A 24,230-nucleotide genomic window follows, 5' to 3' on the forward strand; every position below is an offset into this window, starting at 1 on the left:
ACTCCAGACAGGTCACACACATGTGTGAAAAGTAGAACAATAAAGCCTCTAAAGGAAAACAGGAAAATATCTTCTTCAAGACCTTGGAGTAAGCAAAGATTTCTTAAATAGGACATAAAAGAAAAAATAAAGTTGACTTCATTAAAATTGAAAAATCTCTCTTCATTTAAAGTCAACATTAAAGAAGTTAAAAACATAAGCCATAAAGTGGGAGAAGTTACACATAACACATACAAGGACTTAACCAGAATAACTGCTATAGATCAGTAAGGAAAAAAAGCAGACAAACAATGAAAAACTGGGAAAAATTTGAACAGGCACTTCACACACACAAAAATGTGCCAAAAACACTAAAAAAACTAAACACATTTTTTGGCCAACACAATATATAACCAATAGAAATGATGACATTTGTTCACCCACAAATATGACAATGAACGTCACAGTAACTTCATTTATTATAGCCTCAAAATGAAAACGAACCTACTCCATCAACAGCAGAATGGATACGTATGTGCATGTTACAGCCATACAATGGAATACTGTAACTATTAAGAAAAAACTACTACTACTACACCTAACAAAGAACTGAATTTCAAAGATATAACATTGCCTATAAGAAGCCAGGTACAAAACAGTATTGAATGATTTTAATCACATGAAGTTCAAAAACAGGCAACAGTAATCTATGCTAAAAGAAGTCGTATGATACTTACCCTAGAGAGTTGGGTATTGACTAGGAGGATGCAAGGGAAACCTTTCTAAGATGGGTGGTAGTTCATGTGTGTATACACATGTAAAAATTTACTGAGTTGCACACTTAAGTTTATGTATTTTACTATAAGCATGTTATATTCAATTAAAAATAAGTTTAAAAAGGAAACTGATGAAGAAAGAAACCAAGTCAGATACAAGAATCTCTAGATCACAGAATAAGTGTAATTAAGAGTGATATTAAATTTCCATGTGTGAAGTTTTTTTTTAATTAAACAATTTTTTTGAAAGATTCTATTTATTTATTTTTAGAGCGAGGGGAAAGGAGGGAGAAAGAGAGGGAGAGAAACATAGATGTGCGAGAGATACATCCACCGGTTGCCTCTCATGTGCCCCCAACTGGGGGCCTGGCCCACAACCCAGGCATATGCCCTGACTGGGAATCAAACCAGTGACCTTTCAGTTCACAGGCTGGTACTCAATCCATTGACCCACACCAGCCAGGGCTGGAGTTATAATAGAACAAATATTCTCTCATCTACAATCTCGAAACCACCTTGCAAAGTGAAATAGAGTGTCTCAGTCCCTTATTCCCTTAAGAGACCTAGAGTAAAAGGATGTTGAACATCTATAATCCCTTTTGCTGTTAACCATAAACTTTAGGAAAATTTAGAGTAAAGAGCCTCATGATTAGGTTTTATCTAATGTTGCTACTCACAGGACCCTTTCGTCCTATGTGAAGGTTGCCATCAGTGTAGATTAGGTGGTGAGCGGCTGCTTTTTCGCTTTGTCCACTTCAGAGCATGCCCAAGTGTCCTCCAGCTCTGACACTCTTTGCTCATTTATGTTGGAGTCTGCCACAGACTTGCTAGCTGTAATCACACCAAACAGCACTATATCTGGACTCTGTCCAAGCACAGCCTCTCAGCATGGACCCTGGGCACTCACCACTGCCCGTGGACACAGTGTGGGGACTTGTGAGTACGTGCACGTACACAATGCCCAGCCTTGATTCCAAAAGAGTTTCAGGCTCACAAGGAAACATAAAAATCAACGGGGTAGCAGAAATTAAGAAATGTTTTTAATAATTTTGTCTAGCTGAATTTACGTAGCAGCAATGATACCACCTAGCCCTGTAGTTCCAGGACACTATCTCCCTGACACAGGAAAACAAGCCAATAATCCACAGGGGCCTTACTCTGCCATGAACTTCTGCTCATGCATCATATTTATGAGTCAGTGGGTCAGTCTCACTGTGGTGACACTTGATTAATCCAATGTGACCTGATCACTCACAAAGGAGCACAAAAGTATCTTAGGTATTCATTCCCAAAGACCTTCAGGTTTTTCACCTAGAGGCGCCAAGCTGTTTGTAGAAACACCTATTCCACAGTTACAGCCAGAGCAGACTCTAAGTAAAATCCTAACCAAAGGCTACTTAGGAAAAGAACCTTAATTAATCTTAGGTTTATAACCTAACAGCAAGACCCATTTAGCACAAATGAGCCAATTCTTGAGGGTGTAATTATCAGAAATCCATTTTGTAGTTTTCTTTGTCTCAGCCTGCTGCAGAAACACCACTTAAATAATACATAATCTAGGTCTGCCCCAGGTATCTTCTCCCGGTAGGGAGGGAACCAGGACCCAGTTTTTAAAAGACCCCAAAGCTAACGGATGTTAATCACCTTTGGAGAAGCCAGACCAAGCACAGCAGAGGTCACGGGACATCTTCTACCTAGATCCCCTTACAGAGACGGGTAAGCCGGGAAAGGATGGCCAGAGACATGCTCCACTCAGGAACAGAAGGAGGGAGACGCTGCTCCCCTGTCCCTGAGCAGCATTGTTACTCCTCCCAGCTCCTCTACGTGCCGCTGTCACTGACTGTGTAGCGCACACGTGCAGAAGCATATGGTCAGGCTCCTAAGACGGCTGATTGAGCCCAAGTCCACCACCTGGGTTAAGCCCCCATACATGACGATGCTTCGTAGACATCCTTGTAATCTGGCACCTGAATCAACCCTGTTGACGGAAAGTCCTAGAACCACTTGGTTCACATCATTCTACATCATGATAAATCCCACCTCCACTTAATGCCTCAGTAATTGCCTCTACTCATACTTTCTGGCCATAGTCAGTCCTAAATCACATACTGACTACGCATCATTGGAGTTTCTTCTAACCATCTTATCCTCCATGGGGGAGCCAGGGAGACGTTTATTCTTTGTACTTCCCTATCTTCCTGTTTTCAGCATTTCCCTTTCCTCTCCAGGAGTTCAGGACAGTACTGGCATTTGAACAAGGAGCTCTAGACAACCCGATACCTTCAATGCATATGCTAAATCTGTAATGTGTGATTCTGTACTATGAATGGTGTGTGTAAGAGAGAGAGAGAGACCCAGATCCTCCCACTGTGGGGTACGGGGTAGGCAAGCATCCTTCTCTATCAGTCAGCATTCCCCAGGGAAACAGAACCAATTGGATAGACATACACAGATGATGGAGGAGTAGACAGAGAGATACCATATATGTATCTACACACATATACATACATGTATATATCCTATGATAGAAAAGATACACCTTACATTTCTTACATTTATCTATCTATCTATCTATCTATCTATCTATCTATCTATCTATCTATCTATCTTTCTATCTATCTATCTAAAGAACTTGGCTCACGTGATTGTAGAAACCGGCAAGTCTGGAAGGCATAGGCAGGCCACAGACTGGAAACTCCAGCAGGAATTGATACTGCTGTCTCAGGGGAGAATTTCTTCCCTAGAAAACCTTCATTTTTGACCGTAAGGCCTTCAACTGATTATATGAGGCCCACCTCTGTTATAGAGGGAAATACACCTTACATTTTTTAGGGTTTCTTTTAACTGAGGTAAGATTGGTTCCCAACACCGTTCAAGTCTCAGGCGTGCGACATTCTAATTCACCATCTGCACACTCCATGTTGTGCTCACCACGCCACGGCCGACACCCCCCCCCGACCTCCGCTTCACCTTCCCTCCACCCCGACCCTCTGGTGACTGCTGATCTTTTGTCGGCCACTAAGTTTGCTTTCTGTTTATTTTTTGTTGTTTATTCATTCACTTTGTTTTTGTTTTATATTCCACATGAGTGAAATCACACGATTTTTGTTATTTTCCATCTGACTTATTTCACTTAGGGTAATACCATCAAGTTTCATCCTCGCAGTCGCAAACGGCAGGATCTCTGATGTGCTTTTACTTGGCGCCAACTGATGGCAGGTGTTAACCACGTCTACGAAATACCTTCATGCCAACACCCAGATCAGCGCCTGATTAAATAACTGGGTCTAAAGCCTGGGCAAGCGGCACATCAACTGTCACACCTTTCACCTTGCCCTGAGTCCTCATTTGCAGGTAAAACCCCTACCTCCCTTCTGGGACCCCAACTGCTGGGAGGCACCCTCCCATTCGCTGCAATGGCCATTTTCCTGCCTGCCAGTGGGGGACGTAGGAACAGAGGAATTTTTATATTTCATCTTTTGAAAAGTTCTAGTCTCCCAAGAAACATTAAGAAGTGGCCAACCTGGATGGGAATCTGGTCTCTGGTTAACAAACCTCTGTCACCCTCAGTATCTCTCTCTCCCTTCCAGAGCAATGATGAGCCCTAATGGTGTTTCAGCAACAGGCCCCCCAATGGGGTGATTTCGGTTTTTCCCATTGCCCGTCACCAGTGTGCCCACTGGCCGAAGTGCTCACTCTAGCCCTGCAGGGGACCTGTTATCATGCTCTGGTGACAGGGACTGTGCACGCACCCCCTTGGGCCTTTGGTTCTTCCTAATCCAGCTGCCACTAAACTGAGCATGCTACTAAAAAACAATGCACACATCACAATAAAAGAAAGAATACGGCTTTCCCTGAATTATCGATTCTTATTCCACATACACATAAAGCCTTTAAATTATTCAGGCTAGATCCATCAAAAGTCTCGGTGTCAAAGACGTGCCGATTCTCTGCACGGACTGGCCCGCCCCCCAGCGCTCCCTTTCCCTCCTCACCACCCCACACCAAGGCACATTAAATAGGCTTCCAAGATAATTGGGTGATTTCAGCTCATACTTTTAAAACTTATAAATATCCTTCTCGAATAGTGCTATAAAAGTACTTTGGAAGAGTAATTAAAGACTAAAAAATAAAACGCTGGGAGCCAGAAGAGAAAAAGACCAACGAAGGAGCTCTGATTTGAGCGCCCAACCCTCAGAGCAGGGAGCACAGGGAGCGAGCGTGCGGCCCTCCCACAGAGCCTGCGCTTTGACTCTCTCTGCCCTCCGGAAACCTAGCCGCTGCCTCCTCGACTGAATTAAAGCTCCTGAGAACACAGAAAATGGCTCCCACTTCTTTGCTAGCACAATGCCGGGCATCCCGGGGACTAAAAGAGATAGGCCCGACCAAACAGGAGAGCCAGGATTCAGCACTGAAACCAAGAAAGAGCGCAGTGAATTTTTGCTTTACATTCCAGTGCCTCATCTAGAGTCTTAGAGTGCTCACTAGGTAGGCTGCCCTCGGCCCCTGTACACTGTGCCTTGTTTCTCCTGCTTCAAAGGATATGCTATTGTTTTATTCAGAGTATCGGTGCAGTAAAGCCTAGCAACAAACATGGCCTTTCTCCCTGTACTTGAAAGACCGAGTAGGAATAACTAAGGAATCTCATGCTGCCCTAAGGTTTGGCCATCCCTGCAACAAGAATATAATGAACACTCGTTACACTGAATTTGAGATGTGCCCAGCAGTCTTTTCCGAGTTCAAAGTGCTTAATCTCATTAGCTATCAGATGCCATGTCTAATCCGATGTTCAGACTCACGTCCACTGTGTAATTGGGTTCAATGAGTATATTTAACAACAAAGCAAGTATTGGCCCCATAAAGAAGTTAGGTTTCCTAGAAGAATCCATTAACCAACCCGAGACAGAAGGAAGGGAACAAAACCTCATACCTTTCTAAGTATGGGCTGGAAAACAAACCAGATCTGAACCCACCCAAACACCAGACACAACGGTGTCACAGCTCAGCAAGTGCCCTACTGTTCCATGGAACCCTGCGTAATACGCATTAGATTCATCCATCCATGCATCTGAGCAGCACTTCCTCACTGACCACCTAGTGTGTACTCGCTGTGCTGGGTGCTCACTGGAGCAGCGGATGTCAGTGATAAAGCCAGTCCCTGCCCTCACAGAGCCCAGTCTCCAGATGCCTCTACTAAAAGACTATGGACCAACCTATTTCATTTGAAAATATAATTGGCATACTGTTTATTTCCTGGAATCCCAAATTATCATCAGTATTTATTCAATTATTTGTTCCAGAAACTTAATTCTAATTCCACTTTGTTCTGTCCTGTCCATTATACTACAGTCCCATCCTGTACAATCGCTGTGACTTCCCCAAGCCTCAACACATCAGATCGTTCAAGCCTTCTGAAGAGGGAGGAGAAGGAGAACTCGCAATCACTGAATACCTACTGCATGCCAGCCCTGTGCTAAGTAAAAACTGAAGTAACTCATTTAAGCCTCCCAGCAATTCTCAAAAGTGGGTGTTATTTCGTATCTCCCCACAGACGAGGAGACTGAGGTTGACAGAGAAGGAGAGAGAGAACAGGTCAGTAGCAGGACTGAGCTTCAAAACTGGAGTTGCTGACCCCAGAGGCCAATGTTCACGGTTCCTGATCACGCACCCTGGATGTAAAAGGCTGTGAGTCAAATAGCACAGTCTCCACGCTGTGACATCCTACAGGTTACTCATTTACCAGCTGTGTGGCCTCAGGTCCGGCACCTAATGGCTTTGAGCCTAGGCGTCAATGTCATCCTCTGTACAAAGGCAAGAGAATGCCTACCTGATAGAATTACTAGGAGGATTCTGACATGACTGGTACATGCTACACCCTAAAAACAAGTGCTAATGATAATGAAGATGACAATAACCATCTCACTAAGATCAGGGGGAAGAAAGTAACCATTTGGACTTGTACCTGACACTTCCTGTAGAGAGATGCAAACACCCACTAATGGCAGCCGCGTTGAGAGAGAGAGCCCAATGCCCCAGGATAACTCTGGCTTACAAAGGTTCAAATGATTTTTGCTTTGCAGGTAAGAATTTTTTAAGAGAGGTATTTCCTTTTAAACATTGTTCAAACATGTCTTCAGAGGAAACTTAAAGCTTAAGGCTAAGAAACCCGGGGAGTGGGGCAGGCCGGGTGATCAGCAGAGTAGCCTGTGTTTCCCAAGAGCAGGTCCTGGTTTATGGGTACCCTGTGACCCTTGAGAAAAGAAGGTGTTATCCTTCTGAAATCCACTGAGCTAAGTAAGCATTTAGCTAACCGGGGAAGTGATTTGAGAGGAAGTAAGGAACCCAAATCAAGTTTAAAAAATATATTAGTTCTACAACATTTCAGTGTAATTATTACTTATTTAGACATCCCTAAATACAGTGCCTTGACTGGCTAATTCTATGTTCTGCTGGGGACTCAGGAAATGACTGGGGTTTAATGCAGTTTAAATAAGCCACAACAATTTCCCATACAGGATGCCCACCCCCATCTGTCCTTTCTCAAGGCATTTTAAACTATTTCTCAGGTAGAACCAAACAGCATATTCCCAGGAGGAAAGCAGGGGGAGCGTTCTGTGTATCCATTTGAAAATGAGGAAGCTAGAGCTCACAGGGGCTGGTCACCAGTCTAAAGATCACACAAGTGTTTAGAATTGAAGGGAATGACAGCAGTGGACTCCATATCTCCCAACCTGAGGTCCAGGCTCAGCCCAGTGAGCATGAAAGATGCTCAGATCACCCAAGTCCACAGCACCCAGCACCTGAGACAGCCACGCTAACAGGATACTGAGGGGCCACAACTACAGAGGGTCAGGCCTTGGGCAATGGGGAGGGCTGGGCAGGAAAGGAAAGGACCATGTGAACTAACCCACACATGTGAACACTGCTCTAGGTCACTGAGGTGTCCTGCTGCCCACCTATTAACATTGCCCAGACAGCTAGGGAACCTCGCTGGGACATTTTGAAGATGAGAAGAGGGCTGCTGTCTACCCCTTTCCTCAACATATACTCTGTACCTCCTACCCCAGGGTCTGCATGAGGATTGCTTTCCCCATTTTAATATTTATGCAACTACTCTGTATTCATCTAAGTTTCTGCTTGTTCTATCAGCACCTATGCAATAAATCTTAAATATCGGAGAGTTAAAGGTGGTTACCAATCTTGAGCTGTATACACTTAAAATCCTGTGAACCTGACAGTCTGACTTACTTCCATTAAGAACAAAAGTAACACTCCACTGAATTGCCAATAATCACATCTATAGTAAATCTGAGTGTTGTTTTTATTGATTGGCACATTCCTGCCCATTATTTCAAAACATGATCATTCCTTTGGCTTCAGTAAATGATGCCTCAAGTTTACAGATCACCTGTTAGGTGCAATTTAGTAACAAGTGACATGTCCCCTTCACCCTATTTCCTCTCTGACACTAGCCCCTCGCCACTCCTAACACCTGTGACGCGGCTCAGAGCATGGGTAACAAGAGACCACACCCACCTTTGTCCAAACATCAGTGTTGATTTGGTCTCAGCTTCATTGAAGACAGAAGGAGAACAGCAAATAACTATGGTAGTTCTACAGTTCCCACCCAAGGAGTCCTGAAGAATCCGAGTCATCTTGCTGTCCCGATAGGGCACGTGGGTTTTCTATTTAGGGGAAAAAAAGTATTGGCTGTTACAGCTCATTCTAAAAAAAAAAATTCACAGAGGGAGCGAGTCAGTGATGAAGACACTGAGCTTCAAAAGGTGTGTTCTTTGGATCCTGCCAAAGTTCAGCACGCCCATTCTCGGACCTGGATCACCATTCACGCCTTTCAGTGGACTCAGTGTCCCAGCATGCAAGGCGCCCACAACCAAGAGTCCCTCTGTCCCTCTCCAAACAAAAACAGCCAAATCTCTGGAGTGTATGGAAAAGAGCACATGGACCCAAAAAGGCGACTTTTCATAGTATCATTTAATACGTGGGGGACAGGATCACTTACTGTCCCTTCCGCCAAGGCAGAGATCACGTTTCCAAGAGCAGACAAAGACTTATTGATATTTTTGGCTTCGTCGAGAACAGCTCCCTCAGCGCCAGTTTTGCTGACCTGTGAAAGAGAAATCAGTGAGCAGCACAGGACAGCGACAGTGCAGCAGAAAATTCCAGTTCACAGGAGGGCTACGGGATGGGAGTGGGGAGGGGTGAATCCTCCTGGATGCAAGGAAAAATAAAAGTAAGTAAGAATCGCAGTGATAAAACCTTCCCTTGTGCCTGAGGCTGGGGGTTTGTTCTCTCTCGTCATTTTCCTCTCAATTAGGTTTTAGGGGAAAGGCTGGAATGCCTCAAGTGGTAGAGCAGCAGATGCTTCCCCTGGGGACATCCATCCAGGAAAAGCAGGCTCTAAAAGTGCTGTCTCTAGGAAAAGGCCGGCCTGGGCCCTGGGACACTGTACCGCAGGCTCCACGGAAGACAACCCTGGGGAGCTCCAGGGGGAAACGCTGTGTGGGCCACAGTGAAAGGACACACTGGGAAAGGACAAACTATAAACTCCAGTTTCGGGCAAAGGACAAGAGTGGTGTGGTGGTGGTCCAGACTCTCTCTTCCTTCCCTACTTACCCAGGGCAAGGAAAAAAAGGAACAGTTATCCAAAAGAAAAAAACTACATTTTTAATCATTAACACTTAACTTTAACTAAAATTAATAGTTTAGAGAACTAGAAAGGACTTTAAAATCAACTTCTGAAAAATTGCATTTGCATAAAGGAATCAAAGCAGGCCAGTGGCAGTCCCACTCAGCTGACGTACTCTGCTCAGGGAAGCACGCTTCCCAGGGGAGCACGCTGCCCAGGCTGCCAAGGCAGGAAGACACAGCAATGACAAACCCCCAGGCAGTATTCACTCTGGATCCCAAACCCAGTGGCCTCAGAAACATGCACATTTTCTAAACATTCAACTAGAGCTCTTTACAAAAATGGCTGCTATGTCTTCAACATTTTAGTTTAGGTGCGACAAGTAAAGAAAATGTGTATCACGCTGAGAATTTGTCTTTTTTCCTCTGTAGCCAGAGGGAGCATGCGCAGTTCCTCCACTGCTGTGTGATTACTGGTAATTTTGTATTTATATTATTTGCTGCAGGGAGAGAGCAGTTTACAGATGCTGGAAAATAGGGGAATTCAACATGATTCATAGCTCTGCAGATGGACAAACAACACGGGGTCAGCAGCAGCTGTCGAAAGAAGGAAAAGTGAGGAAGTAATTTTTAACTGCACAAAGACAGGTTTCAATTACATATCAAGGAGAAACTCCTAACAACAAAGATGAATGCATGTCCAGGGGAAGATTTTTTGCACAAAGGACAGATTCTCATCTCTCTGGAAATTGTGTGTGGGTGTCCCTGCTCACAGATAGAGAAATAACACAGCTGACGGGCCACAAATAACAAGAGTCTATTCACAGGGCATTACGACGCATTCACATTTGAGCGTCTTAACTCCAAGAAATACGCAAGACAGGTATGATCACCTCTCTTTACAGACGAGGAAAATTTAAGCTCCAGAAATGTCAGACTGCCGGCCTCAGGGAAAAATAGCATTTAGAGGAATAGGGTACTAAAGCCCAGAGTTCTGTTCTACTAGATCACACTGACACATTCATGTAGACGCACCTAGAGCAAAGGAAAACAGATGTGAGGCGGGGGGAGGGGGACCAGCGTGTGGAACCACAACTTTAAAATGCCTCATAAATATCATAAGCAAGAACTATCAACCCTGCACAGAGGACAGGCTGCCACTCTGAACTGCCAGCACTTAGCAGCATTTTCAGCTGCATTTAGGCCCTCAATGCCCATCCCTGTGCTCTAGAGGAAGAGAGGGCAAGCTGGGGACGAGCAAAGGGGCAGCTGGACTCCTGATCTGGACCCGTACGGTGGGTGTGGCAGCAAAGTGGATCCCGTTTGCCAATGTCAGTCTGGAACTAAGCCATGCTGCTCCCTACTCCCATTCTGGTGGGTGTCTATTTAAAGCTACAAGCCCATACAGTAAAATTTCCCAACCAGGAATATCCAGATGATTTGCTGATCACAGCTTTACAAATGCATACAGGAGAACAATCCAAGTAGCCATTACTTACAGGGACATCAGTGGCTATCACTTGGCATCTGGCAACTCACTAGTGGGGTACAGTTAGGTGGGGATCAACCCCACAGTTCAGAAGACTGACTGAGCTTCAGGTGGCCCAGATGGAGAAAGTCGGTGATGGTGGAGAGGCCGTGTGGTATTATGCACATGGACCTGCTTTGTTATGCCGCCCAAGAAGGGAGAATTCCCCAGGCCAGGGTGTGGCTACAGGAGCCTCTGGTGGTGCCATGGAAGTGAGGCTGGAGGGGGCAGATGGGAGGTTCTGGGAGGCCTATTTGGTCTGGAGTATGGCCTTAGCCACTGCGAGGTAAACATCGGACAGGACACGGATGCCTAACAATAGCCCTGCCAAAACCAGAGAAAGGCTGGGGCTTGTGGCTATAGCACAGGCTATAGGCCTCAGAATCTGAAGGAAGAAGCAAGGCTGCCCACGTGAGACGCCATCTCCATGCCTACTAAGAGAGATTCAGGGAAGGCAGGGAGAGTACCAGGTTCCAGACCTCCCAGCAAACACTCCTGCTGGCAAAGACAGGACCACTGCATTCCAGCCCCATGCCCTTTCCTGGCCTATTTGAGTCTGGGGCAACACAGAGCTGTCTCCTTCCCTCAGAAGTGCATGTCCCCCCGAGTTTGTGAAGCTGGCTTCGCCAAGCTAAGTTCACACCCACACTGGCATATTGTCATCATCAGAGCCTATTAGGCAGAAATCAGAGTTGGCATTCAAAGCGCCTCCAGTGATGTGAATAGGGGACTTTAGGATCAGGAACGAATGAGCAGGAAACAAAGGTTAAATTTAATAACATCTTGGAGCAACATCAGAAACTTTAAAAGCTCTTTAAAACCAGGAAATAGAAAAGCATAAAAATTATACCATTGCACAGTGAAGCAAGTAACAGGGGGAAATTACAGCTAATACAAATAAAGAACCAATTACCTTTTCGCTCCCAGCCAAATCAACTAGATAAAGCTTCCCACTGAGTTTTTTTTCAGTCTCTACATTCTCTTGTTTAATATTAATCAGGAAGATACTGTGACTTCTAGAGCTGTGTTCATTCATGTCTGAAAAGGAAAACAGTTTATTGCTCTACAAAGAGCACATAAATTTAGGTAGCAAGACCCTCATCTAAAAAGCACAACGAAATCATGCTTAATAGCTCCATTTTTTAAAATTCACCCAATTTTAAAAATTATTTCAGACAGCCCAACCAGTGTGGCTGTTGGTTGGTCATCGCCCCACAAACAAAGGTTGTGGATTCGATTTCCGGTCAGGACACGTGCCTGGGTTGCCAGCTTGGTCCCCAGTTGGGGCGCATATAGAAGGCAGCCAATCGATGTTTCTCCCTCACATCAATGTTTTTCTCCTCCTTCTCTCACTCTTCCCCTCTCTTAAATTGAAAATTAAAAAAATAAGATAAAATAATAATAAAATTACCTGAGACCACCATTTCTTCTTAAAACAATGCTTATTCTTGAAATTAAAGATTTTAAATATCTTTAGGTAGCAAAGAAATTAATCAAAATCTTAGTCAATGATTTAAGACACAGATTCTCTACTTCTGCTTAAAGACCCATCCTCCAACATCCCATAGTAGCTTGGCTGTCTCCTTGACCCACTCACAGCTTCCTTCCCTGCCTCACTTCAAGTCCCTTGGCCTGTATCATCATGATTTGTACCTGATGTATTCCATCTTCTTCACATTTGGAGTGTTGCCTTATAAGTAATATTGAAAACATGCTTAAGGCCCTGGCTGGCGTAGCTCAGTGGATTGAGCGCGGGCTGCACACCAAAGCATCACAGGTTCGATTCCCAGTCAGGGCACATGCCTGGGTTGCAGGCCATGGCCCCCAGCAACTGCACATTGATGTTTCTCTCTCTCTCTCTCTTTCTCCCTCCCTTCCCTCTCTATAAATAAATAAATAAATAAATAAATAAACCATGCTTAAGGAAGTCATGGATTAAGACATACATTCCTTCTACAATCCATGCTTGGGACATAGAAGGTCTCAAAGATTAAATATGCTCCATTGGAACAGAGAACGGAAAATAAAATTCTTTTTGAGCCCTGATCTTTGTTCATCAGGCAGGCAGAGACCCCAGTGACTGTCTTTCTCAACCCCCTCTAGCAATCAGTTCTTAATACTATCTTACCACATCACATGGGAAAAAGCCCTGAATATTCCACTAAAAGTATATTAGAATAAACAAATTCATCCAAGTATCAGAATATAAAGGTAGCACATAAAAGTAAGTTGCATTTCTATCTACTAACAATGAACATTCTGAAAAGGAAATTGAGAAAACAATTCTATTTGAAATAGTAATTTAAAAAGATACTTAGGAATAAATTTAACCAAGGAAGCCAAAGACTTGTACACTAAAAACCGTAAAATGTTGCTAAAAGAAATTAAGACACAAATAAATGAAAAGACATTCATGTTCATAGATTAGACTATTATGATATCAGTACTGTCAAAAGTGACCTATTCAATATAATTTATCAAAATCTTAATGTCACATTTTGTTGAAATAGAAAAGTCCATCCTAATTCATGTGAAATCTCAAGGTACCCCAAAGAGCCAAAACAATCCTGAAAAGGAACAAAGTTGGAGGTGTCACCCTTACTGATTTCCAAACTTACTACAAAACTACAGTAATCAAAACAGTGTGATACTGGTACAAAGATAGTTATAAACCAATGAAATAGAATAGAGAACCCAGAAATAAACCCTCACATAATACAGTCAAATAATTTTCAACAAGAGTGTTAAGACCAGTCAACAGGGAAAGGACAATCTCTTTTGCAAATGGTGCTGGGAAAACTGGATATCCACATGCAAAAAAAAAAAATATATATATATACACACACACACACATACGTATATGTAGTGAGACTCTTACCTTAGGCCACACAAAAATTAGGTTAAAAAGGATCAAAGATCCAAACAGAAAAGCTAAAACTATAAAATCTTAGAAGAAAACATAGGGGGAAAGCTTCACGACACTGGACAGGCAATGATTTCTTGGATCTGACAACAAAAACACAAGCAACAAAAGAAATAATGAATTGGACTTTCAAAATTAAAAATTTTTATGCATCAAAGAACCCTATCGACAGAATAAAAAGGCAACCCACAGAATGAGAGAAAATATTTGCAAATCATATATCTGATAATGGATTGATATCCATAATACACCATATTTTGCTATGTATAGTGCACATATTTTTGCCCAAATTTTTGAGGGGGGAAAAAAAGGTGCGCACTATACATGGCTAGTACTAATTCCATATCTATATAAGTGCTTTTAATTCTTTTATTTATGCTTATGCATTAAAACTGTAACTCCTTTAAAATTCTTTTATTATACAAAAAACAAGTATCTAAATTTAAATAAATAATTAAATTAAAAAATTAAAATAAAAGTTTTTTTACTGCAAGTTTGGGCCAAAAACGTGGGTGTGTATTATACACAGAAGTGCATTATACATGGCAAAATATGGTATAAAGAACTCCTACAAATAATAACAAAACAAACAGTCCAATTAAAAAATGGGCAAAGGACTTGAATAGACATTTTTCCAAATATGTACAAATGTCCAATAACTACATGAAAAGATGCTCAGCATCCCTAATCATTAGGGAAATACATATCAAAACTACAATGAGATAGCACTTCACCTCCATGAGGATGACTACTAAAAAAAAAAACCCCACAGAAAATATCAAGTATTAGCAAGGACGTGGAGAAATTAAAACTCTCATGCACTGTTGGTGTGAATGCAAATGGTGCAGCTGCTATAGAAACAGTATATGGCAGCTTCTTAGAAAATTAGAAGTAGAATTACCATATGATTCAACAATTTCACTCCTGGGTATTTACCCAAAAGAATTGAAAGCAGAAACCTGGACAGGTAATTACACACCCATGTTCACAGCAGCATTTTTCACAATAGCCAAAAGATGGGAGCAACACAAGCGTCCATCTATAGGTGAATGGACAAACAAAATGTGGTATATAATACATGCAATGGAGTGTTATTTAGCCTTAAAAAGAAACAAATCTAACACATGCTACAACATGGATGATCCTTGAAGACATCATGCTAAGTGAAATAAAGAGGTCGTGAAAGAACTTGCACCATTCCACTCATACGAGTCTCGAGAGCTGTCCAGTTCACTGAGACAGAAAGTGGAACAGTGGTTACCAGGGGCCGGAAGGAGAGGGTGCGCAGAGTTTCAAAATTCTGGAAAGAGTGAGGGTAGCTGCACAACTCTGTGAATACACTTAGTGCCACTAAATTGTACATTTAGAATGGTTAAAATGGTAAATTTTATGTTATGTGTATTTTACCACAATAATTTTAAAAACCAACTTACTAGAATGATAAGAAAAATAGTAATGTTCTGCACCAAATGTTCTGAACCAAGGGGCTAAGATGGCTTGTCAATTACACCAAGCCATAATTGAATAACTCATTACTAACAGCAGCTTAAGAAACCAAGTGAATAACTTCTTTATAAATGAGAGATCCTATTACTGTAAGAATATGAGTCTTGCATTCTTTCATGTTTGTGTATGTCAGTGTTTTTGTTTTAGAAGCAGGAGAGGAAGAAAGTTTGGCCTACACTGCACACAAGTCTAGGCCCACCTATGAAATTTGCCACATATATAATGTCATCTGACATGCTTGTAGGGTAGAGAAAAGGTTGAGAATTACAAGGCTGGATCACAGAATCATAGAGCCTTGGGTGGAATAGACTCAAAATAGGCTAGGTGAGTCAATTAGCCAATACTTAAATCCCCTCTTACAACATGCAGGGAACCCACTACTTCTCCGGTAGCAGGCTTTAAGAGGGGAGTTAGAATTAGAGTTCTTGAGAAGGCAAAAATCTGCCTTCCTGTAGCTTCAACAATCCTGGGTGGTCTACCCATTTAGATCAAAGAAAGCAAGCGGACTCTTTCTTAATGTCAGTACTCTGAGCATGTTAAGAAATACTCTATTGTCCACATGTCCTCCCCAGATTTATTTCTCTCTTCCAAGCTAAAAAGCCTTAGTCTTGCAGCTCCTCTTCACACGAAGTCACTCTCATTTCTCCATATCCTTCTGAATAAGAAAGATGGCCCCCATCTTTTCATGGAACCTCTGCCATTCAAATACCACATGACCTGCTTCCCTGAGATGTGTGCACATGACGAGGACGGAACTAAAAAGTAAACAAGCTGGCCTGAACGTGTTACTAACACAGCATCAAAAAGTTTTCCATAGTGCTCCCAGATCCACTTCCTGAGCTCCTCCTTGCTATTCATTCCCTTTTATACAGAGGGAAGAACTCTAATATTGTTTCTTTCCATGTGTACGACTGTAGAATTTGCTGGTTTAGATTTTGTTAAATGTCTAAACCATATAACATGGTTAAAATAAGTAAACTTAAAAGCTTATATTTTTCCCACTTTGGCTGATTGGTTGGTTGTTTTCCCCAGGATTCAGGGTTAAGCTGTTATCAGGTTCCAATGAGTCCCACCCAATATTGCCAAGAGTTCCCAGAACAGCAGGAGGCGCTGTTTCCCCCAGCCTACCTAGATACACTGCACGTCATGTCCCCCCCCCCCCCCGCCGGGTTTGTGTCTGGGTCAGTGCTTTCAACCACCTTCCCATGCGTTGTTTCACGTGGACCTCATTACTGTCCCCCCTGGTGGGGAGACAGACATCTGTATCCAGAGTTAGAAGGGAGGAAACACCACATCATGCTTACTTGTTACAGCGACGTGTCGGTTAGCTTTGCCTTCATCTATCACATCCATGACCTCCTCCGGGCTGGACACAAACCGCTCAGTGCACCCCTGCAAGAGTCAGTTCAGGTTCACCATTAAAAAACTGAAAAGCAACAATACTTTGAAACAACTAAATACATTCCCATTTATCCTCTAGATGTGCAGATCAAGAGGACTGCAATGTTGATACCATGACTTTCCCCTGTGCCCAAGGCTTGAATTGTACATTTAAACAAAAGTCGGAGCAACCCTAGGAAACCCAAAAATGAGACAGAAATGTCAATGTCCCTAGATTTTTGAGTACGTATTCAAACTCAGCAGCAGCAGAGACAGCAATAAAGAAGGAAATCAATGACAGAAAAAGAAATAGATGAAGTTTTGCTTTGCTTTCCATCTTTCTTTATTACCATCTAGCCACCAACTTTAATTAGACCCTTTGAAGTGCTAGACATAATGCTATAGTAGGCCTCCCCTAAGAGCAGAGTATGAGCAATTGTACTCAATACCAAAGCCCCTATAAATGTGAATAAATGTCTATTCACCTCCACAGTTCTGACCATGTGATTAAACATCTGTGATACATTCATTCACACATTCACATAGCGATATGAAGAAATTAAATGTCTGCTTCTTTAACTAGGTAAATTTTAAATGTAAGGAACATGATTGCATATCTATATGTGCTTTATATACATAATATTCTCGGCATCTATGTACAAATTATTATGACAGTGACTGCAGAGAAATAACTGAATCATCAATCAAGTTTTCCTCGTACCTTTACATACGGGACTCTGTTTTTATCTTCATGAACGGCCAAGTTTGTCTTGGATACTACAGAGATAATAATGATGACATGTGAAGAAGAAAAGAAAAGTTAAAGACCCTATATTGGATGAAAAACAGAAATCGTTTCAAAGACATAGGCAAATCTAATCTCTTCATATATATATATATATGCAAATTTAAGCCTTAGCCAAGAAAAAGCAGATAGCCTGAAGGCAAAAGGATATCTCTGTATACTTCCATTAATTCCTTAAGCAGAAGTGCATCATCAGCTCAACCTCCCTAGATTTTAGAACAAATGAAGGACAAGCATTGTTACTTACCATCGAGTAAATCTCTGATTTTGTCCAAGTAGATCTCAAAATAGGAAACCTGTTAAAAGAAAATTGAGCTTGAAACAGAAACATCATACTATATTACAAAAACATCATTATTAGAACTTAGGCTTTTCCCATGCATTAGCTGAGAAGAGTGAGGAGAAGGGATCCAGAGTGAAGACGCAGAGTCGGAGCGTGCAGAGAGCCCTGCTTCTCGCTGTGTCCATCACCTGCTCCAAGTCCCAGCTCAGTGTGGGCCACTCTCCATCCCTACACATCGCCGCTCCCCATGATCCATTCCGCTGTTACTGACTTCGTGGGCAGACAGCCACTTACAAGAGGGAGCTAGCTTTCACCTTAGATGAGCACCAAGCAAACTTCTAGGTAAAACAACAGCTGGAATGGAAAATGTTCTTCACAAATAATTGTCAGAAGTCAGTAGGCCTTACCTTACGTGTGATCCTGACAGCCTCACCACGAGGGGGTGGGAGCATGACCCAAATACTCAAGGAAGTGGGGCAGGGGATAGAGGCAGTTTGCTCAGAACTAAAAAAGCTCAGAAAAGTAGCTGGGAGAGAAGTCATGATGGTGGCAGATTTGGGGAGTCCAAGATGGATTCGAAAACAATGTGACTTAATGAAAGACAACTAGACTGTAACAGGGAAAGAAAGCCTTCCAATGAGTTATTCTATACCTCAGCTTGAACGCCCCCCACACCAGCATCTCCCACAGTGTCTGTTTATACTGCAGAGCCCTGAACCCGACTGCAGTCCTTCTGGGTGGGTTTCTAAGAACGGGGCCTAGGAATCGGCTTCTAAACTCCCCAGGTGACTCATATGACACTATTGTCCGAGAACAACTTTAATGAGATGTGATTTTGAAAATTTAATTCACATGTGACCCAGATCCTAGGCCTCATTTTTCCCGTCTATTAAATGAAGCCATGAGACTCAATGGTGTCAAAAATTCCCCTCAGGATTTTTCAATCTGCCTACACTAACCTTTTGGCTCCAAGGTCAAATTTTCTCTCCTATGTTCATGAGTATTGTTTTTTGTTTTTGTTTTTGTTTTTTTGGAAATTTAAACAAAGGAATTGACAAAAAGTTGTTTTTTTAAAAAAGTTGAAAAAACAGTAGTGAAACTGGGATGTGATTCTGCAGGTGAAACCTCACTCCCAGTCTTGCCTCCAGCTGGGGCAGCACGTGACATCTCTGCAGCCGGGCACTGGTCCAAACCCAGTTCAGCCCCGGTGATCAGCTGTCATCTGCATCTCAGCCTGGAACCTCCCGACTTCCTCGATTCTCTGAGATAAGGGGTCTTGACTTCGAACCTTGGAATCTGTAGCTGGGCATCCTCTCCAGGTTGTCTGTCTCTCTAACAACCTCTGCCTGCAAGAATGTCTGTCAGACTACTCCCCTGCCATTGAGCCCTGTCTGCATGGATACCTACTTGACCTTTCAAAAGAAACCCTGCTCCCGTGCAACCCTATGGGCCTGTCTGGCCTCTAATCTTAGCCATCACTCCCTAGTCCAGCCCTGCCTACAGCTAACTCTACCCTGATTCCAACCCATTCAATGTATTCCAGAACTGTCTGGTTTTCAATAAGGCTTTTCTATTACCTCTGCGATCTTAAACATGTGCCCTTATTTCCATAGATTGTAGAGAGAATTAATTACATCTAAAAAGCAGTCACTGAATTAGATATTAGCAAATCTGTCCATTAGAATCCTGTCTACATTTAATATAAGTAGAAAGAGAATTCTGACTTACTCATTTGTTTTTACCATGACAGATACCGGCTGCTCTTGGGGGGTGGTAATTTTGCTATTTTTGTCACTTCTAATACTTTGTGAGGCCAGGTAAGAGAAAAATAAATTGGTATTGTTTGGCATGAAGAAAAAGTATACTCAGAAATGTTTAAACCCACTCTGGGACCTACTTTAAGGAACAGATTTTTAATATTGCCTTAATTAAGCCTCTTTTTCTTGATTAGGCCTGTCACTACTCAGTTCAAAATGAACAGCAGTCAACAGCTAACTTGCCCACTTAATGAATATTACCTGTGAAATAAGTAAGCAAAACTACAAATGCAGGAAGGGAACCTGGACAGTAAAATTCAGCCCTACAGACTGAGGTGTTGCTTCTCCTCCCCTCCTTCTTGCTGAGGCTGTTTTTATCTTAATAAAATTCTAATAGGAGACCATATTTTGAAGGCAGTAATTGGTTTAACATCTTATTCCAGGATTATCCCATAAGAACCCTACAGAAGTTTGAGGTATTTAAATGCAAACAGCCTTAAAGACACACTAAGCTCCTAAATCTTGATCCCATCAAAGCAAAAAGCTCCTGCATCCTTAGATATAAAGAACCCTGGCAAGAAGCTGCTTTAGCCAACAAAGGGAACTATAAGGAAAAAGATGTGCCAGATGCAATTTATAATTGGATGAACAGGTATTGCCTTAGTTTTTTAAATAGGTTATGAGTGTGTTCTTTTTTTAGACTTTATTTATTTTTAGAGAGAGGGGAAGGGAGAAAGAGGAGAGAATCTTCAATGTGAGAAACATCGATCAGTTTCCTGTCATATGTGCCCCAACCAAGGACTGAACCTACAACCCAGGCATGTGTCCTGGCCAGGCATGTATCCAACCAGAGACCTTTTGCTTTGCAGGACAACACCCAACCAACTAAGCCACACCAGCCAGGGCTATTACTTTTAGGAAAGGTACTTCACAGAAATAAGCAGGGTAGAAGTTTACTATAGTGGAAAGGACACTCCATGTGGGGCTGGTCAGGTCAAGAGTTTAACCCCAATTCTGCCAATGACCTAATATGTAATTTTGGATATCTGCAGGTAAGGCTTTGAACTTCCATTTCCTCATCTCTAAAATGGTGGGCCTAGTGAACTAAGTAAGGTCCCAACCTCCAAGGATTCAGCCTCTTCACTAATCTGCTAAGCTCCACATCTTTTTAGAACTGCCCCTTATCCTCTGCACCCCATCCACCCTGTCTGCATCCATGGTCCCACCACAGTGGGCGTCCCACCACAGTGGGACTAGTCAGCCATGGGCATCCTGGACACAGCTAATCAGAGCTGGGGAGTCACCTACTGTAGGCTGGGCCAGTGAGCCATCTTCCTGGGGAATTAGGAATTAGCAGTAAGGGAATGTGGAAGAGGAGCTGCTATGGTGCAATGCTCCTCCCTCCCCCACTAAAAAAAGAAAGCAAGAAGTCAGAAATGCAGGGTCAGAAATGCAGTGGTGGGTATGGAGTTTCTTTTGGAGGTGATGAAATGTCCCAGAATTAGACGGTGGTCATAGTTATACAATTTTGGAAAGAGACTAAAAACCATCAAATTGTATAATTTAAAGGGGTGAATTTTATGGTGCGTGAATTATAAGTCAATTTTTTTAAGTTAAAAAGAAAAAGTAGGACTTGGATTTCTTGCTTTTGCACAACCCCTCTCCCCTATGTCTGCTACCAGACTCTGTATCTTAGAACAACTTCCTCTCTTTGCTTAAACAAGTGGCTTCAGTCACTTGCAAACAAAGAAGTCCCAGTGAATAGACCCCGAATACCAAACCTGATGAATTAAAGCAGAAAAGGAGGCTCTGGCTTAAACACACACACACACACACACACACACACACACACACACACACACACGGAGAAATCCCTCCCCCAACACTTCTCAGAGTATGCTTCTCAAAACATCAGTCCATCATACTCCAAGGGAGAAAAAGTGTGTACAGTCGTGCTGGGAAATGCAATGTCCTCCATGTCCCCTTTGTGGAATCACATTCCACAACAGCATAGTTAAGCCTGTGATACATTTAACATTGTTTGACAAAGCATAGTCCCAGCTTATGTGGCCACATAAGTATTTTCCCTGGTAAACCATGTATTAATAATATGAGGAACTGTGTTCAACGGAACATACTCTATGGACCTGTTCCAGTCACATCTAGAGAAACCCACAGGGTAAAGAGCAGAAGTTGGGCAGCTATCAACAGGATTCTACCCTAAAGAGGGCTTTTCCCTTATCTTGGTATCTTAAGCAAACCATCTGGATTGCTAAGTGTTAACCTTAGTCATTAAGTAAAAAATATGGCTCTGCTTACCACAGAAATATCATTTAAAGTAGATAAGATCATCTTTTCTACATGTACAAAATAAGAAGAAAACTAAGAAACATAATTTTGGGCCCTGTTTCTTCTCTCGAGTCCCAATCAATAGCACTGACCTTGATGTGAAATTCCAGGTTTTCATCCATCGAATAGATGTGGTCAAAGATGTCATGTGCGATCCTTGGGATGATCCCCATGAGTTGGGGGTCATGCAGCTTCCCCTAGTGGGTGAAAAACAAAAACACAGGTGCTAAAGCGTGCTGGGCAACATGTGAGACAGAGAAAAGACCACACCTGGGTTTCTTAGACAGAACTTCATAGAACAGGAGCACTCACACATGGACTGTCTGCTCCCTTGGAGATCTACCTGATGTGCCAAAAGACCCAAAGTTAGCTGAGTAACTCAACATGTTGGCCTACTTCCCAGCAGGGGAGAGCTTGTTCCATCAGGTTGTAAAGCCCCACAGTATTCCTTCCTGCTGCCCCTCAAATCAGTGTGCGTGTGAGTCAGTGGGTAGGAAGGAGAAAGGGAAGGAGGGAGAATTACTGGGAATATATAGGTGACTGTAACATACTAAAATGTGGGTTTTGGTTTTGAATTTTTACAACCTGAACAGAACCTGCAAACCCAAGTTAATCTGCTTTATTGAAATCACCTTGAGAGCTGATATAGTTTCATTAATGTCATCACTGCTCAAAAACTCCTAAGAACCTTATTAGGAAATCCTAAATTATTACTTTATAAACTAATCAAGAAAATCCATTTTATCAATTTTTTAAATCTGTAATCCCCAGACTGAATTCTTCCAAGTAACCTTTGGCTGTTTCTAATACTTAAACCCAAATGTAAGATATTCTCTTATTCTTTTTTTTTACCCTCCTTTTTTACTAATTCTATTTATTTTACCTAAGAGGTAGAGGGATAGATGAATTCTCTTGCTATTTGAACTATTACTAAATTCATTTTTAAGATCCAGACTTTGCCACCTTTGAAAACTTTCAAAAAGATAAGACATAGGATCTCAAAGCTAGTCCCAAAGAACAGTTCTTAAGTATTTAAAGCAATGGCCTTAGCATTGACCTGGGTGGACAACTCCCAGAGAGTTTTACTTATGCCCACACTCAAATCAACACCTATGTTCCATTACATGTTAAACAAGCCATCAGTGCACAATGGTCTGCATCTAAGTGATCATTGCACCCTGGTTGGTGTGGCTCAGTGGATTAAACACCAGTCTGCAAAACAAAGGGTCACTGGTTCAATGCCCAGTCAGGGCACATGCCTGGCTGCGGGCCAGGTCCCCAGCAGAGAGTATGTGAGGGACAACCACACATTGATGTTTCTCTCCCTCTCTTTCTCCCTTCCCTTCTCTCTAAAAATAAATAAAATCTGTAATAAAAGTAAAAAATAGAGCAGATGAGGACACTCCCTGGAATGCCCTCATCTGCTAAGAACCCTAAAATCATTTGGTGTGTTTACACTGTTTTTAGTTTGACTGTACACACCCTAAAGGCAGGGATGACCAGTGAGCATGCATTTCCCCCACTGCTTATGATACTTAGTATAGTATCTGTTGCATAGAATTATTGTGGAATTTATATTACACAGTATATATAATGTGCTTAATGACAGTAAATGTTAGTATTATATTATCCAGCTCATAGCAGTTTCTCATTAAGCAGTTGGTGGAGTTTATTTGACCTGAAGTCTGAAACACATTTCTATCCTGCACCATTAATATGTATCTTATGCAAATGACAGAGACTGAGAGGCTCATATGTTGGCCCCTTTAATTTGCATAGGCCATCACAAACATGTAACAAATCAAATATTAGACCTCACTTGCTCTGGACTGTGGGAGTTGCTGGCAGAGATGATGCCTGCAGTGAAAATACAGGTCTCTGTCCAGTCAAATGCTGTGACACCACTGGGCCAATCTGACTCAGGGAGTCTAAAAAGGATTCCACCCCCACTCCCTCCAGAGTTCTTTAATAATTCACCATAATCCTTTAGTTTCTCCTCATCAGTCCACACCAGAGAATGATTGATAATCCGAAAGTCATTTATAATTGACTCAAGTCTGTTTACCCAGATGCTTTCCCTTTCAACAGATTTATCTTCCCATTGATTCCTAGCTAATACAAGTACTGACATCCCTTTGTTTGCCTCTGTCAGGAAAAGAATCAAGGCAGAATGTGGGGTGAGTCTGTGACACACCCCTTTGTTTCTCTGAAGCCTCCACCCCAACATCACGTGAGAGGGAAGCACATGTTCGTTTGGAGAAGACACAGTAATAATATCCTCCTCCCTACAGTGACAGA

At 42.4% G+C, this 24,230-nt stretch overlaps 1 protein-coding gene across 1 annotated transcript in view; it reads right to left on the reverse strand.

Moving 5' to 3' along the window:
* The window catches only part of KIF5C (kinesin family member 5C), a 149,652-nt gene that overhangs the window by 65,352 nt on the left and 60,070 nt on the right, over nt 1-24,230 (reverse strand). Inside the window, exons 4-10 of the mRNA XM_045861229.1 lie at nt 22,025-22,129; nt 17,791-17,839; nt 17,460-17,515; nt 16,663-16,750; nt 11,843-11,967; nt 8,776-8,880; nt 8,292-8,440 (exon numbers count right to left, since the gene is read on the reverse strand). Coding sequence (XP_045717185.1) covers nt 8,292-8,440; nt 8,776-8,880; nt 11,843-11,967; nt 16,663-16,750; nt 17,460-17,515; nt 17,791-17,839; nt 22,025-22,129 — 677 coding nt within the window. The remainder of the gene's footprint in view (nt 1-8,291; nt 8,441-8,775; nt 8,881-11,842; nt 11,968-16,662; nt 16,751-17,459; nt 17,516-17,790; nt 17,840-22,024; nt 22,130-24,230) is intronic.

This window comes from Phyllostomus hastatus, unplaced genomic scaffold (genome assembly GCF_019186645.2).
Source record: "Phyllostomus hastatus isolate PE091 unplaced genomic scaffold, TTU_PhHast_1.1 phas_contig_1, whole genome shotgun sequence".
Taxonomy (NCBI): Eukaryota; Metazoa; Chordata; class Mammalia; order Chiroptera; family Phyllostomidae; genus Phyllostomus; species Phyllostomus hastatus.